The 16089-nt window shown below is 36.8% G+C and overlaps 1 protein-coding gene across 5 annotated transcripts in view; it reads right to left on the bottom strand.

Moving 5' to 3' along the window:
- Positions 1-236: 236 nt before the first annotated feature.
- The window catches only part of ZNF280C (zinc finger protein 280C), a 73743-nt gene continuing 57890 nt past the window's right edge, over positions 237-16089 (bottom strand). For all 5 annotated transcript variants that reach the window (XM_045852299.1, XM_045852303.1, XM_045852300.1 and 2 more), the window contains 6 exons: positions 12813-13126; positions 12202-12342; positions 7164-7226; positions 1627-1745; positions 1443-1479; positions 237-1318 (listed from right to left, as the gene is read on the bottom strand). In XM_045852299.1, coding sequence (XP_045708255.1) covers positions 1303-1318; positions 1443-1479; positions 1627-1745; positions 7164-7226; positions 12202-12342; positions 12813-13126 — 690 coding nt within the window. In that variant the 3' untranslated portion in view covers positions 237-1302. The remainder of the gene's footprint in view (positions 1319-1442; positions 1480-1626; positions 1746-7163; positions 7227-12201; positions 12343-12812; positions 13127-16089) is intronic.

Below are 16089 nucleotides of genomic sequence, written 5' to 3'. Positions count from 1 at the left end.
CCCGAGTTCTAAAATTAATTAATTAATTAATTAAAAAATAAATTACAGTTCCAAATTTACAGTTATTAGTACTGCCATTTTAAGTTTTATCCAGTATTAACCCTAGGGGTTTTTGGCAATACTAATATTTTTCAAATTTTTAAAAAGGTTTTATTTATATTTTAAGAGAGAGGGGAGGGAGGGGGAAAGAGAAGGAGAGAAACATGGATGTGTGAGAGAAACATTGACTGGTGCCTCTTTTATACCCCCTACTGGGCACCTGGCCAGGAATCGAACCGGCGACCTTTTGGTTCTCAGGCCAGTGCTCAATCCACTGAGCCACACCAGCCAGGGCTGGAACTGTAATTTTGGAAATTTGTTTTCCAAGGGCACAATTTTACAATCTACACAGGCAGATTTTATAGTCCTTGAACTGCATACATGACAGAAGAAGATTAAAGGGCAGCAGCCTAAATGATTAAACTTCAACTTGGGTGTTAAAAGCATTGATTTGATGGGCTTTTCTTGGTCAGAACTGAACTATAAGCTTAAGGTAAAAAACCAAAGCCCCCAGTGAGAAGTTGTGTTCAATTTGGTGGTCATCTCTGGCCAAATTAGCATGATCCACCATGAAGGAACGGACTCTTCCCAAGATATGATTTCCTAGGGCCACAACCTAGAGGAGGTCTCACAGTTAAACAATTCATATTTCTTGGAAAGAGAGAACAGGCATCAGTTGTGTCCAACGAAGGGGGACACTGACCAGGAGTACCCTGGACATTTTTGAAATTTCTGTGTTGCTTCTCCATCTGAAAAATATGAAAAACAGAACAATGACAGACAAAGAACAAGAAGAAAGACAGCTACCTGGCCTAAAAATGTAAGATTTGTATGAAATTAACTATGAAATCAGACAGACAAAAAAAAAAAAGATGAACAGCCACAGCATTTGAAATGCAATATTCTGAAGGCAAGTACAGCAGAGAAATACACAAATTATTTTAAGCAAAGCGATAAAGACCATAACAAACAAAAGTTATTTTTGGAGAGAGCCAACTGGAGGAAAAAAGCATATGTTAAGATATGTTAACCTGACACAAAGATAAGGTGGAATAAGAATCTAGTGCCATCTGAAAGCTGAAAAGAGCTGAATGAGAGCTAGTGTCATGGACTTGGCTATTTAACCGTTTTTGTGTGAGCAAACACTTCAGAACTTTGAACTTAGGAAACTGGTTCTGTGTAAAAAAAACACTTCAGAACTTTGAACTTAGGAAATTCCAACTTGTCTTGCACCAGGTTGCACGAGCTCCATAGAGCAGGAATCTATTTCAACAAGCAGCTTTAAAAACAAAAACAGAAACAAAATACTTTAATATTTTTCATTTCTATTAATGATACATTAAAAATATGCAAGTGTTAAAAATCCATCAAAGAAAAATACAGCAAATGAAAATTCAACTTACTCAGAAGCAGGTTCAGAAGTTGAGGTACTTTTGGGAACTGAAATTAGAAGCATTTAACACTTAAAATAGCACACGTGATGAGTGAGACTATCAACTTAATAAAATTAAGGCCTCATATTGTGGTTGATCCAAAATAAAGGAATAAATATCAGAAATCCAAAACAATGCAATTATATATACATACCATTCTCTGTTACAACTTGGCAAGTATGATTTTTACGTTGACTTAAGTGTTTAGCCATACGATCTAAACTAGAAGAATCAGCCAGGAAATCACATTTAAGGCACACAAGAGTAATGCCCCTATGGAAAAAAGAAGAGAAAAAGAAAAGTGTTTTTATCTTTCATAAAAATCTATACACAGGTTCAATAATTGTTTTTCCATGTAATAACTTTTTTCCATTTTTATTTATTTTTAGAGAGGGAAAGGGAGGGAGAAAGAGAGGGAGGGAGATATCGATGTATAAGAGAAACATCGATTGTGTGCTTCTCACATGTCCCCAACTGGGGACCTGGCCTGCAACCCAAGCATGTGCCCCGACTGGGAATCAAACTGGTGACCTTTCAGTTCACAGGCTAGTGTTCAATCCACTGAACCACACCAGCCAGGGCAATAACTCCTACACCAGCCAGGGCTCCATATGTAATAACTCTCGATTTTCTTTTTATGCAACATGACCATTACTTTTCAATTTTGTTATATAAGCCTGATATATTTGAAACGGTGCTTTAGAAAATGGCATAGCCATGTCTAAGTTATGCTAACATTTAGTGCTTTATAAATTGTTCGCTCTCAGACCAGTTGCTAAAAGATAAGAGTCAGGAGACCTAAAGCCCAGTTGTGGATCTACTAATGACTTGTATAACTTGTGCAAGGCACAATATTTCTGTGCCTTTGCCCATCTGCAAAGCAAGAATACAACATTCATTCATGCAATATATATTTGTTGAGAACTCTTTTTTCAGCGATATTTTTATTGTCGTTCAAGTATAGTTGTCTCCATTTTCCTCACCACTCCCCGCAGCCCCACACATCCCCACCTTTCACCCTTGAACCTACCCCCCTTTGGCTGTGTCCACGTGTCCTTTATACCTGTTCCTTGATGGCCCTTCCCTTATTATCCCTCTCCCCACTCCCCTCTGGCTATTGTCAGTTTGTTCTTTATTTCAATGTCTCTGGTTATATTTGTTGAGGACTTTATGTACTTTGTAGAGCCTACAATATAAAATCTTAAGCGACAACAAAATCATAAAAAATGGGAATGCTTTAAAAGGAAATCATTAAACATAATGTAATTATTGTTATTATCAGCTTATGAACAAAGTGTAAATATACTTTCACAATTCATTTTAAATTTAAGTATTTGATGTATCTAGGAATAAAAAACATTGGTATACCTTAGACTGACTTCTCCCCTGCAGCTCTAGTCTTAATAGTTTGTTGTGTATTTATATCTGGCTGTCACGTTAGCGCATCAAGAAGGATCTTCATAAGAATGTGGCGTGGAGAAAATTAGGAAAAGCTGAACAACCCAAGGAAACTACATGTCTGACTTGTAGCTTTCCATGAGATCAGATAAGCTCTTAGGATTTTTCCTTTTTCTTTTTTTTTAATATTTTATTTTATTTATTTTTTAGAGAGGGAAGGGAGGGAGATAGAGAGAGAGAGAGAGAGAAACATCAATGTGCGGTTGCTGGGGGTTCTGGCCTGCAACCCAGTAATGTACCCTGGCTGGGAATCGAACCTGGGACACTTTGGTTCCCAGCCTGTGCTCAGTCCACTGAGCTACGCCAGCCAGGGCTGGATTTTTCCTTTTGCTAAGTCATTCCAAATATGAACATTAAGTAAGTGATCATTACTTGGAGAGGTGCTTCCTGGGTCTACTTGAAAATGATAGGTAGGCAGGGGCATTTTTGATGCCGGGGACCAGATAGTATTGCTGTGAACTCCCTGGCATTCTGTTCTGTAACCTGAATCCTGATGGGGGATAGGGTAGTCCAGTCCAAATGGAAAACCCACTAGTTTCTTAGTTTAATGGCTAAAGAAAAGGTTGGGTGCCCTCTAGTGTGAGTCCCCCTTATTTCATGACATCTCATTTAGATACACAGGACTGCCACAAGATGAAGAAAGACTCCTTGAGGAGCCTGGCCTTACATCAATCAGAGCCCCTACCTTAGTACTAACTTAACATTGCTGGGAGAAGACTGATGGTTGGATTAGAAAACAATGGAAATTTGGCAGAGGCCATGAGTGTGCTGGTCCAGAAGTGCAGAATGTGCTCGGGCTGTCAGACTTTGTATAAGATCTGGGAGGTAGCGTTTTAGATCAGTGGACATTCTAAAAGAGCACTTGATGTTATTTTCAAGGAAGACTAGAAATTTAAAGCCAAGTTCGTGAAGAGATGGGGAAGCACGATTCCAAGTCAATGGGATAAAAGCAGAGATTAGTCAAACACCACTTACAAAGCAAGAGGAGAGGGTGGAGCAAAGGAGATTCACCCAAAGGTCTGGTTGCTCTCTCAGTTGGATCTTATTGACCTACCCATGTTTTGGGAAGCTTTGGGAAACCATCTCTGAGGCGGTATTTAAAGGAAAGTTTTAGCCCTGGCTGGTGTGGCTCAGTAGATTGAGCACTGACCTGTGAACCAAAGGGTCACCCGTTTGATTCCCATTCTAGGGCACATGCCTGGGTGGTGGGCCAGATCCCCAGTTGGGGGTGTGTGAGAGGCAACCAATTAAAGGAAACATTTATGACACATAATTCACATGCTATCCATTTCGGTCATTTAAAGAGTACAATTTATTGAATTTTGGATTGTTCACAGAGCTGTGCAACCATCACAACAATCTAAGTTTAGAACATTCTCATTACCTGAAAAAGAAACTCCATATCCCATGTCCCACATAAGCATTCACTTGCCCCTACCTTTCCTAACCCCCAGCACCCCAGCCCAAGGCAATCACTGATCTACATTTTGTTTCTGTAGATTTGCCTATTCTGGACATTTCATATAAATGGAAATACACAGTATGTGACATTTTGTGACTGGTTTCTTTCATTAATAGGTTCAATGAAATTCTATTTTCTCTGTTTTGCATGTGTATGTATTTATTATTAAATTTAGACTATTTTCCCCACTAATAAAGTATGTATATACATGGAAGTGTCCTGATTAAGAAAGGCTATGGTTACTATGATCCAAATTTTAAAAATTCAAATAAAGTAGTGTCACAGGTTCGATTCCCAGTCAGGGCACATGCCTGGGTTGCAGGCCACGGCCCCCAGCAACCACACACTGATGTTTCTCTCTTCCCCTTCCTTCCCTCTCTAAAAAATAAATAAATAAAATCTTTAAAAAATTTCTATAAAAATTCAAATAAAGTATAGTACATAACATTAAAAAGTGATCTTCATACAACTCAAGTCATGTGCTTTCCTCCCCACCCCTGAAAGTCACCCCTCCCAAATGGTCTCTCTTATGATGTCATATCAACAACACTCCCTCAAAATTGTAGTTTTCTCTGACACCTTTTTATTTAAAATTGTCAATATTTCAAACATTTTATTTTATTTTTTAAAGATTTGATTTATTTACTTTTAGAGAGAAGGGAAGGGAGAGAAACATCAGTGTGTGGTTGCCTCTCATGTGGCCCCCACTGGGGACCCAGCCTGCAACCCAGGCATGTGCCCTGACTGGGAATCGAACTGGTGACCCTTTGGTTCACAGGCTTGCCCTCAATTCACTGAGCTACACCAGCCAGGACAAACATTTTATAGTATTAACAATTCATTGAGCACTTACTGTGTCAAGCTGAAGGTTTAACATATCATTTCATCTAAATCTTAGAGAAACCCAAAGAAATAGTTGCTATAATGATAATTTTTAAAAATAGAGGACAAGGCCAGGTTTGTTAACTTAGCAAAGCAAGGGCCAGGTTTGAAACTCAGCCCTTAGATTCCAGAGCCCATATTCTTAAACATGATGTAATACTACCTTGCCACCTTAACCCAGGTTATTAAATCCGTTTTAACCACAATAATAGTCTTAACTAGTCTATGTGCCCTACACAGCTACAACTGACTTTTTATACCCCTCCAAACTGACCTTTGTTCGGTACTCTTGGTTCTGCACAAAACACCAGTGGTTTCCCCAATGTCTTCAAATTAAAATGAAGCTCAAATTCCTTAGCCTTTTCCATGGCTTCCACAATCTGGATCTAAGCTAAAAACTATTCCCTCAGACTTTGATCTCAATACTATTTATATAAACTTCATGCTCTATCTAAATTGTACTATGACTTCTGCTTTTCTCCTTTCTGCATTTTTATTCATGCTGTCTTCTACCTAGAATGCCCTTGTGCCCCTTCATATAAGTAGAAACCTCTCTTTCCTTTGAAACCATTAACTCTCATGGCACTCATTATAAACCTCCTTGTATTACTGTAGTTATTTAGTGGATTCTGAGCTAAGTGTGTGATATAACCAAAGTTAATTATAAGTACTTTTAGAAATGTTTGACAATTCCTTCTGTACAGTAAACAAGTTGTGCATTTTCCTTTATTTCAAAAACAAAAAAACCTTACAAATTATGAGGCTATCTATTGATAAAAAAGTGTTAGTTACTTTACTAGGAATCTTAGATATCTTTTATATTCAAATATTGTTGGAGAGCCTGAATTTTTATTTTTTATTGCAAAGCTACGAAAGTTTCACCTTAATGACCAACACCACTGAAACACAGTTCAGTCAGAGACTATATTCCCTCTTTGATCCAAGGATATAATGAACAGAACTCTATATATCCAGGAGCAATCATTTCATTTTCCAAACGAGGCACTCTAGCATCAGGTTAAAAGAAGTTACTCTAGTCTGGACCGGTGTGGCTCAGTAGGTTGGACACTGTCCCACAAAGTAAAAGGTTGCCAACTTCAATTCCTGGTCAGGGCACATACTTAAGTTGTGGGTTTGATTCCCAGTTGGGGTGTGTATGAGAGGCAACCAATCATTTCTCTTTCACATCGATGTTTTTTTTTTAAGATGGATTTTTTTAAAAGTAAACATTTTATTGTATCTTTTCTTTTCTTTTTTTTAAGATTTTATTTATTTATTTTTTTTTAGAGAGGGAAGGCAGGGAGATAGATAGAGAGAGAGAGAGAGAGAGAGAAACATCAATGTGTGGTTGCTGGGGATTATGGCCTGCAACTCAGGCATGTACCCTGGCTGGGAATCGAACCTGGGACACTTTGGTTCCCAGCCCACGCTCATTCCACTGAGCTACGCCAGCCAGGGGTATTGTATCTTTTCTATTATTTTATTCTTGTTATACCCTCTTCCACTTCCACCCATCCCCTCCTTCCCCCACAATCATCATCATTGAAGTTTCTCTCCTTCTTTTTCTCCCTCCCTTCCCCTTTCTCTAAAACTAAATACAGCCCTGGCTAGTGTAGCTCAGTAGACTGAGGGCAAGCCTGCGAATCAAAGGGTCACTGTTCGATTCCCAGTCAGGGCACATGCCTGAGTTGTGGGTCAGGTCTCCAGTGTTGGACATGCTAGAGGCAACCACACATTGATGTTTCTCTCCCTCTCTTTCTCTCTCCCTTCCCCACTCTCTAAAAATAAATACATAAAATATTTAAAAAACAAAAATAAATAAATACAACTAAAAAAGTTAGGTACTATAATTTTTCAATAGAGAGAATGAAAAAAGATCAACTAGTTACCTGAGAGTTCTACAATGCTTCTTAAAAATAGAAAACTGTTTACTTGGATGGCTGCTATGAGAGCTGGAAAATTAAGAGACAAATGAGATTTTATTACATAATAACTTGTATTAATTTTATGATCATATTTCAAGTCTATGTACAGTTTATTAGTTTTGAATAAAAGACTCTGGTCTAAATTGTAAAATTCTATTAATCATCTGTTTACTTCAAAATTTTTATTTTATATCACTCTGTACCTGTGTATTTTTAACAATATACTGCCCTGAGAATATTCTTAAATGATCAGTACCACAATATTGTGTATAAAAAATCTCATAGTTAAAATACAAAGACCATCAAATGGAAATTTCCAACTATTAAGAGTTGAAAACAATGTAAAAGATATTTGCTAATAATGCATTTTGTTATAATATAAAGTTATGAATAATAATGATCACTTTCTAATCATATTGAGTACTTAGTGAGTAGGGACAATCTAAATGATCCTCAAAGTAACTGTTACCTGGGCTAAATGACATTACTTACCATTAGTAAAGCAAAACATTTAAATAATCTTTTGCAATTACTAGGAGAGCTTTTAAGGAAAGTGAATTAAGGGAAGCACAGCTCAGGAGTTAAAACAGTAATTCCTATACACATAGAACAGAAAACCACTAACCAAATTTTGTAGCCAATGATAATAGCTTTTATATTCCCTTTTAAATTGATAAGGAAAGCTTTCCTATATTAGAAAGCCAGGCAGGATTAGCTACGATTGGCATACCACAGTAGTATTAACCTAAAGTGTGGTCCATTGGACCAGCAGTGTCTGCATCACCTAGGAGCTTATGAGAAATACAAAGCCTTAGGTTCCACTCCATACCTACTGAATTTATCTCTGGCAGTAGGGCCCAGAAATCAGTTTTAACAAGTTTTCAGGTGGTTATTATGCATGAGGGAACATAGCTAAACATGATAAAGGCCATATATGACAAACCTACTGCCAGCATCATACTCAGTGGGCAAAAACTGTAAGCATTCCCCTTAAGATCAGGAACAAAACAGGGATGTCTGCTTTCATCTCTCTTATTCAATGTAGTACTGTAAGTCCTAGCCACAGCAATCAGGCAAAAAGAAGAAATAAAAGGCATCCAAATTGTAAAGGAAGAAATAAAAGTGTCTTTGCAGATGACATGATACTGTACACAGAAAACCCCAAAGATACCACCAAGAAACTATAAATGAATAAATGAATTCAGCAAATTAGCAGGATACAAAATTAATATTCAGAAATCAGTTGCATTTTTATATGCCAATAATGAACAGGATAAGAAAAGAGGAAAACAATCCCATTCACAATTGCTTCAAAAAGAATAAAATACCTAGGAATAAACCTAACCAAGGGTATAAAAGACCTGTACTCAGAAAACTATGACACTGAAGAAAGAAATTGAAGAAGATACAAATTAGTGGAAGCATATATACTGTGTTCATGGATAGGAAGAATTAACATCATTACGATGTCCATATTACCCAGAGCAATTAATAGATTCAACACAATTCTTATTAAAATTCAAATGATGTATTTCACAGAACCAGAACAAATAATTCAAAAATTTATATGGAACCACAAAAGGCTCCTCATAGCAACAGCAATCCTGAGAAAGAACAACAAAGTTGGGGGACTTATACTACCTAATATCAAACTATATACTGTAAGACCATACTAATCAAAACAGCCGGGCACTGGCAAAAACAAAACAAAACAAAAACAGAAACAAACAAACAAAAAAACAGATACAAAGATCAATGGAACAAGAGAGACAGCCCAGAAATAAATCCACATTTTATAGTCAATTAATATTTGACAGAGGAAGCAAGCACATACAATGGGCTAAAGACAGTTTATTCAATTAATTGTGTTGGGAAAATTGGACAGATACGTGCAGAAAAATGAAACTAGACCATCTTCTCACACTGCACATAATAAAAAATTCAAAATGGATGAAATACTGAAATATTAGACCTGAAACCATAAAAATCCTAGAAGAAAATATGCACAGCAAAATCTTGGACATTGCTCATAGCAATATTTTATCAAATATATCTCCCTAGGCAGAGAAAACAAAAGAAAAAGATAAACAAATGGGGCTTCATCACACTAATAAAAAGTTTTTGTACAGCAAGGGAAATGGTAAATAAAATAAAAAGGCAACCCACTGATTGGGAGAACACATTTGCTGATACATCTGATAAGGGGTTAATATCCAAAATGTACAAAACTTAATACCAAAAAAACCAAACAACCCAGTTAAAAAATGGGAAAAGGACCTGAATAGACACTTCTCCAAAGAGGACACACATATGGCCAATAGACACATGAAAAGATGCTCAATGTCACTAATTATCAGGGAAATGCAAATTAAAACCACAGTGAGATAGCATCTCACACCTGTTAGAATGGCTATCATCAATAAGTTCATAAACAAGTGTTGGCAAGGATGTAGAGAAAGGGAATCCTTTTGCACTGTTGGTGGGAATGCAGACTGGAGCAGCCACTGTGGAAGCAGTATGGAGGTATCTCAAAACATTAAAGATGGATCTGCATTTTGACCCAGCAACCCCACTTCTCAGTATATCCGAAGAAATCCAAAACACTAATTTGAAAGTACATCAGCACCCCTATGTTCATTGCAGTGTTATTTCAAATTGCCAAAAAATGGAAGCAGCCCAAGTGTCCATGAAGACATGAGTGGATAAAACAATTATGGGACATTTACACAATGGAATTCCACTGAGCCATAGAAAATAAGAAAATTTTACCCTTTGCTACAGTATGGAGAGACCTGGAGAACATTAGGCTCAGTGAAACAAGCCAGTCAGAGAAAGAGAAATATCATAAAATTTCATTCATATGTAGAATCTAATGAACAAGCTGAACTAATAAGCAAAACAGAGATAGACTCATAGATGGAGAACAGAGGACAGCTAATGAGGGGGAGGTTAAGGGGTGGAGAGAGTGAACGAAAAGGAAAAAGGACTCACAGACATGGACAGCAAGTGGTGATTGCTGGGGAGAGGGGATGTAAGGGGACTAAATGGTAATGTAAAAAAATTAGTAAAGATTACATTAAAAAACCAAAAATTGGATAAAAGATTGAAGGATAGCAAGGTTAAACATGACTAAGATATAAAGGATTACGGGACAAAAACAAAGCAACATTCAAACAGATGATTTTGAGGGTGAGGTTGACTATAACGATGGATTGGTGCCACTATTTAAAAAGATGGATTAAGATGGAAAGTTGTGGAGTAATGACAATTCAAAATAAATATTGTATATGATGAGTTAAAAGGGGAGGGTAGTAAAGAGAGGGGTAGAAAATGTCACAGGTGGATGTGAAGTGCTGGCTTAAAAATGTCAAGGTACCATGAGGTCAGGCTGATCATCAAGGAAGGAAAAACCTTGCAAGGCAAGTGCCAAAGCCATAAAAAAATGTGGGCAAATCCTAGGAAGTAGAAGCTAACTATGCCCAGAAAGTAACAAAGGTCTCATCATGATTTATGAGAAAATCACTTTTATAGGTTATATCTTATTTCTGAATAAAAATAAGTAGAACTACTTTAATTTGAATAATCAACTTAGCATAGTTATATAAAAAATTTTTGTCTATTAAAAAAAAATTCATCCTGAGGAAGAGCTACAAATGAGATCCAAATGAAAGTAATGTGGGCTCTGAAGGCTTTTTCTAGTATAAAGTATATGAGGTCTGTCCAAAAAGTATCCAGCCATGTAATATGAAAAATAAGAGACATTTATTGAAGGTATAAAATACAAGAAACATTGTACATAGGAAAATGACACCTCAGTCCCCTTCAAAGTAGGCTCCTTGGGACCTCACACAGTTCTCGCAATTGCCATCTACTTCCCCATAGTATTTTCCTGAATCTTATTAATGGTCTGAAATCTCTTCCCATTCAAAGGTGATTTTAGTTTTGGGAAAAGCCAGAAGTCTCAGGGCACCAAATCTAGGCTATAAGGGGGCAGAGTCACTTGGGTGATTTGATGTTTCACAAAAAAATCTCTGCATGAGACGTGATGTGTGAGGGGACGCATAGTTGTGATGAAGCTGCCAATCACCAGTTGCCCATAGCTTTGGCCTTCTGAATCATCTGAATAGTTTCCGCAGAGGAATGTTCAAACTTAATGCAAAATTTGATGTAGATCTGTTGGTCTACTTGCTTAGTCATTTTGAATGTGACAGCCACACAGTACACAAGCTCACTCAATGACGTCTATAGCCCCCTAGTACAGTGAGGTTGTCATTGTTTCATGCATGTGCATTCCAGTCCACTCTCTTTGGCTGCCAGGTTACACCAATGTCATGCAAACTGTTCCTGTTATATTAACAATGATTGGACTTTTTCTGGACAGACCTCATATGGTAAGTGCTAAAGTACGTAATTTAAATTGAGTGGATGTATGAAAAGAAATTCCAATAGTAGCATCACGAATATTCCTGTAGTCTCTCATGTCACATTTCACTGAATGAAAGAAAAGATGGATGACTTTAAAGGCGAATGGACAGAGGGATGGATGAGAGACAAGGGTATGAGGGAGAGGAAGGGGTAGATAGAAACAGAGAGCATGCATATGTAATCACCAATAATGGGTCTTACCATCTTTGACAAATCTGATGTCTCTCAAAGTGACTGCTCACTTGGGTTACATGTATTTATTGAATAAATATTTTTAAAACATTTAAAATTTTATGTTTGGAAATAACCACTTTTTGAAAAAGTTAGAAAAATAAATTTCCTTAATAAACTTATTTTAATTTCATTTGCCTAACCTCTTGAAACTTTTGTGCCATTAATTTCATGAGTCATTATGCTAGCAAACAGTATTGGGTAATATCTTAGAATCCCTATTGGTAGATCCCTTTAGCTCTTTGATGTGACAAACTGGCTTCTAATAGGATAAATTTGGTTTAAAACAAAAAACACAGATACCTTGAATGGCAGTTTTGATTGGCAATGTATAAGTTTAACTCACCTCGCCATATGATTTACAAAGGCTTTGTTACAGTTAGTGTTGTATTTGCAAAAATTACAGTGGATATATATTGAAAAGTGGCTTGCAAAATCTTTTATTTTGGAATGACACTCAATGCACTTGTGAACTCCTCGACAACACCTTATGGAGACAGAAAAAATGATAAAATTTATATTGTAAAATAAAAATAATAAGGTAAAGCTTTATTAACATTTTATTAACTGAAGCTAAGATATTTAAGCTAACATCTTTAAATAGAGATTTGTTAATTTGAAATTTTTCTATGAAATAAGCTAGGATAAATGTAAAAAATCTAACAGCAGTTAACTTTTCCCTGAAAAGAAAAGGATCATATTAACCAATTCAACTATCATAAGATATAAGCACAAAATATAAGGTTAGTGTAAAAGATGACAATTATACAAACAAACATAGTAATTCAAGTTCTGCCCAACAGTTGTAAAAAGTACCTTTTTACTTGCTTGATGTTTATGCCAGATAAAATCAACACATAAATGTGCAAGAGTTTTGTGATATGGTAAATCATATTAAAATAAACCTTTCATATTTAACATAAATTGAAATTGCAAATCAGGAATAAAATATATTACCTTAAATTCTTCAGAGCTATGCTGATTTTGTTCTTTCTGTTGCGTTGTTTCTTTTGCTTGTAAGAGGTTTTTGCTTTGCATTTAGATGCACCTCTACCTTGCTTACTTGCATTGGATGCTTTACTTGCAGTGGACGCAGTTGCACGAGGCTTACACATCCTAGCCTTAGTTGCATTAGATTTTGTGGAATTTTTAGCAGTGGTATTTTTAGACTTTGGAGGTGAGACCTGAAGAGAAGAAGTGCTTGGAGTATCACTGGAAGATGTAGTTGATGGTTTTGAATGAAGGTGTCCCAATGATGCTCGAATAGTAACCTATAAATATGATGGCAATGTATGTTTTATAAAATTAATCATCACCATAATATTAAAAAGATCACTGCAAGCACTCACAGTATGATCCATTTCTTTTTGACAAGGGTACCAAAACAATTCAGTGAGGGAAACAATAGTCACATTAACAAATGATGCTGGGACAAATGGATACCTACATGCAAATGAATGAGGATCCCAACTAGATACGAATATTAACTCAACAGGTATCAAAAAAACCAAACTGTAGGTGCTAAAACTATAAAACTTTTAGTAAAAGGTGAAAGATTTATATGATTTGTAGAGAAACCAGAGCATAAAAAAAACTATACAAGTTTTAGAAGCAAACCTAATAAATCTTTGTGACCTTGGGTTAGGCAATAGTTTCTTAAATGTTACACTGAAAGTATAATTAGCCAAAGAAAAAAATAGATAAATTGAACTTCATAAAAATTTAAAACTTGTGCTTCAAATGACACGATTAAGAAGAGAGTGAAAAGATAACCCACAGAATGAGAGAAAATATATGTAAAACATATACCTAATAAGGAACTTATATATAAAATACATAAAGAATTCTTACAACACAATATAAAAACAAATAACCTGGGGTGGTGAACACACAATACAGTGTACAGATGATGTGTTGTTGAATTGTGCACCTGAAACCTATATAATTTTGTTAACCAGTGTTAATTAAAAGCAGCAAAACACAAATAACCCAATTTAAAAATGAGCAAGTATATTGTAATAACTATGTATGGTGCCAGGTGGGTACTGGAAATATCAGGGGTAACACTCTGTAAAGTATATAATTGTCTAATCACTACGTACTACACCTGAAACTAATACAAAAATACTGAGTGTAAACTATAAAAAAATTTTAGAAAAATGAGCAAGTGATCTGATAAGCCTTCCTTCAAAGAAAATGTATGCATGGAAAATAAGCACATGAAATATGCTCAATATCACTAGTCATCAAGGAAATGTAAATAAAAACTCCAATGTGATATTACCTCACACCATCTAGAATGGCTATAATAGAAAAGGCAGATAAGGGCAAAGATGGAGGCATAGGCAGATATGCTTCACTTCCTCACACAACCAAAAGGACAACAGGAAATTTACAAACAAACAAACAAACAAAAACCAAACAGCCAGAACTGTCACAAAATGGAGCTGTATGGACATCTGACAACCAAGGACTTACAGAAGAAACATTCATCTAGACAGGTAGGAGGGGAGGAGAGGTGTGGGCAGCTGGTGGAACGGGTGGTTCCACGTTTGTGTGTGATAAACCAGGAGGAACAACTAGGGAGTGAGACAAACCAAACTACCCAGGGTTCCAGCACCGGAAATAAAGCCTCAAAACCTCTGGCTCTAAAAACCTGTAGGGGTTGCAGCAGTGGGAGAAACTGTCAGTCTCATAGCAGAGTCTGTTGGAGGGGCTTATGGGGTCCTAGAACATGCACAAACCCACTCATCAAACAATCAGAACCAGAAGGGTGCAGTTTGCTTCTGGGTAGCAGGGGGAGTGACTGAACACCAACCAAGAGCTGAGCAAGTGGTACTGTCCCCTCTGAGACCCCTCCTGCACAACACAGTGAAGTGGGTTGCCCCACCCTGGTGAATACCTAAGGCTTCTCCTCTTACAATGTAACAGGTGTGCCAAGACAAAGAAATAGGGCCCAAATTAAAGAACAGATCAAAACTCCAGAAAAACAACTGAGTGAGCAACAAGGAGATAGCTAACCTGTCAGATGCAGAGTTCAAAACACTGGTAATCAGGATGCTCACAGAACTGATTGAGTTCAGATGCAAAATAAAGGAAGACGTGAAGGCTATACAAAGTGAAATAAAGAAAAATATATAGGGAACCAACAGTGAAGGGGAAAAAACTGGGACTCAAATCAAACATTTGGAACAAAAGAAAGAAATAAACATTCAACCAGAACAGAATGAAGACACAAGAATTCAAAAAAAAAGAGGAGAGTCTTAGGAACCTCTGGGACAACTTTAAATGTTCCAACATCCAATTTATAGGGCTGTTGGAAGGAGAAGAGGGAGAGCAAGAAATTGAAACCTTATTTAAAAAAATAATGAAGGAGAACTTCTCCAGTCTGGGGAAGGAAACAGACATGCACGTCCAGGAAGCTCAGAGATTCCCAAAAAAGATGGACCCAAGGAGGAACACACCAAGACATATCATAATGAAATTACCCAAGATTAAAGATAAGGAGATCATTTTTTAAAGGTAGCTATGAGTTTAAGATTTTATTTATTTATTTTTAGACAGAGGGAAAGGGAGGGAGAGAAATATCAATGTGTGATTGCCCCTTGTGCGCCCCCTACTGGGGACCTGGCCTGTAAACCAGGCATGTGCCATAGCCTGGGAATTGAACTGGTGACCCTTTGGTTTGCAAGCCAGCGCTCAATCCACTGAGCCACACCAGCCAGGGCAGGAGAGTATCTTAAAAACAGCAAGAAAAAAAGAGTTACCTATAAAGGAGTTCCCATAAGACTATCAACTGACTTCTCAAAAGAAACCTTACAGACAAGAAGGGGCTGGAAAGAAGTATTCAAAGTCATGAAAGGCAAGGATCTACATCCAAGATTACTCTATCCAGCAAAGCTATCCTTTGGAATTGAAGGGCAGATAAAAGTGCTTCTCAGATCATCACCAAGCCCTTATTATATGAAATGGCAAAGGGATTTATCTAAGAAAAAGAAGATAAAAAATATGAACAAGTAAAATGACAACCAATTCGCAACTCTCAACAACTGAATCTAAAAAAACAAAAGTAAAAACAAAAACAAACTAAGCAAACAAACAGAACAGGAACAGAATCACAGAAATGGAGATCACATGGAGGGTTATAAATGGTGAGGGGAATGGGGGAGAGTGGGGGAAAAGGTACAGGGAATAAGAAGCATAATTGGTAGGTACAAAATAGACAGGGAGAGGC

This window comes from Phyllostomus hastatus, unplaced genomic scaffold (assembly GCF_019186645.2).
Source record: "Phyllostomus hastatus isolate PE091 unplaced genomic scaffold, TTU_PhHast_1.1 phas_contig_90, whole genome shotgun sequence".
Classification (NCBI taxonomy): Eukaryota; Metazoa; Chordata; class Mammalia; order Chiroptera; family Phyllostomidae; genus Phyllostomus; species Phyllostomus hastatus.
The sequence above is the reverse complement of the archived record's forward strand: the minus strand, read 5'-3'. Positions and strand labels throughout refer to the sequence as shown.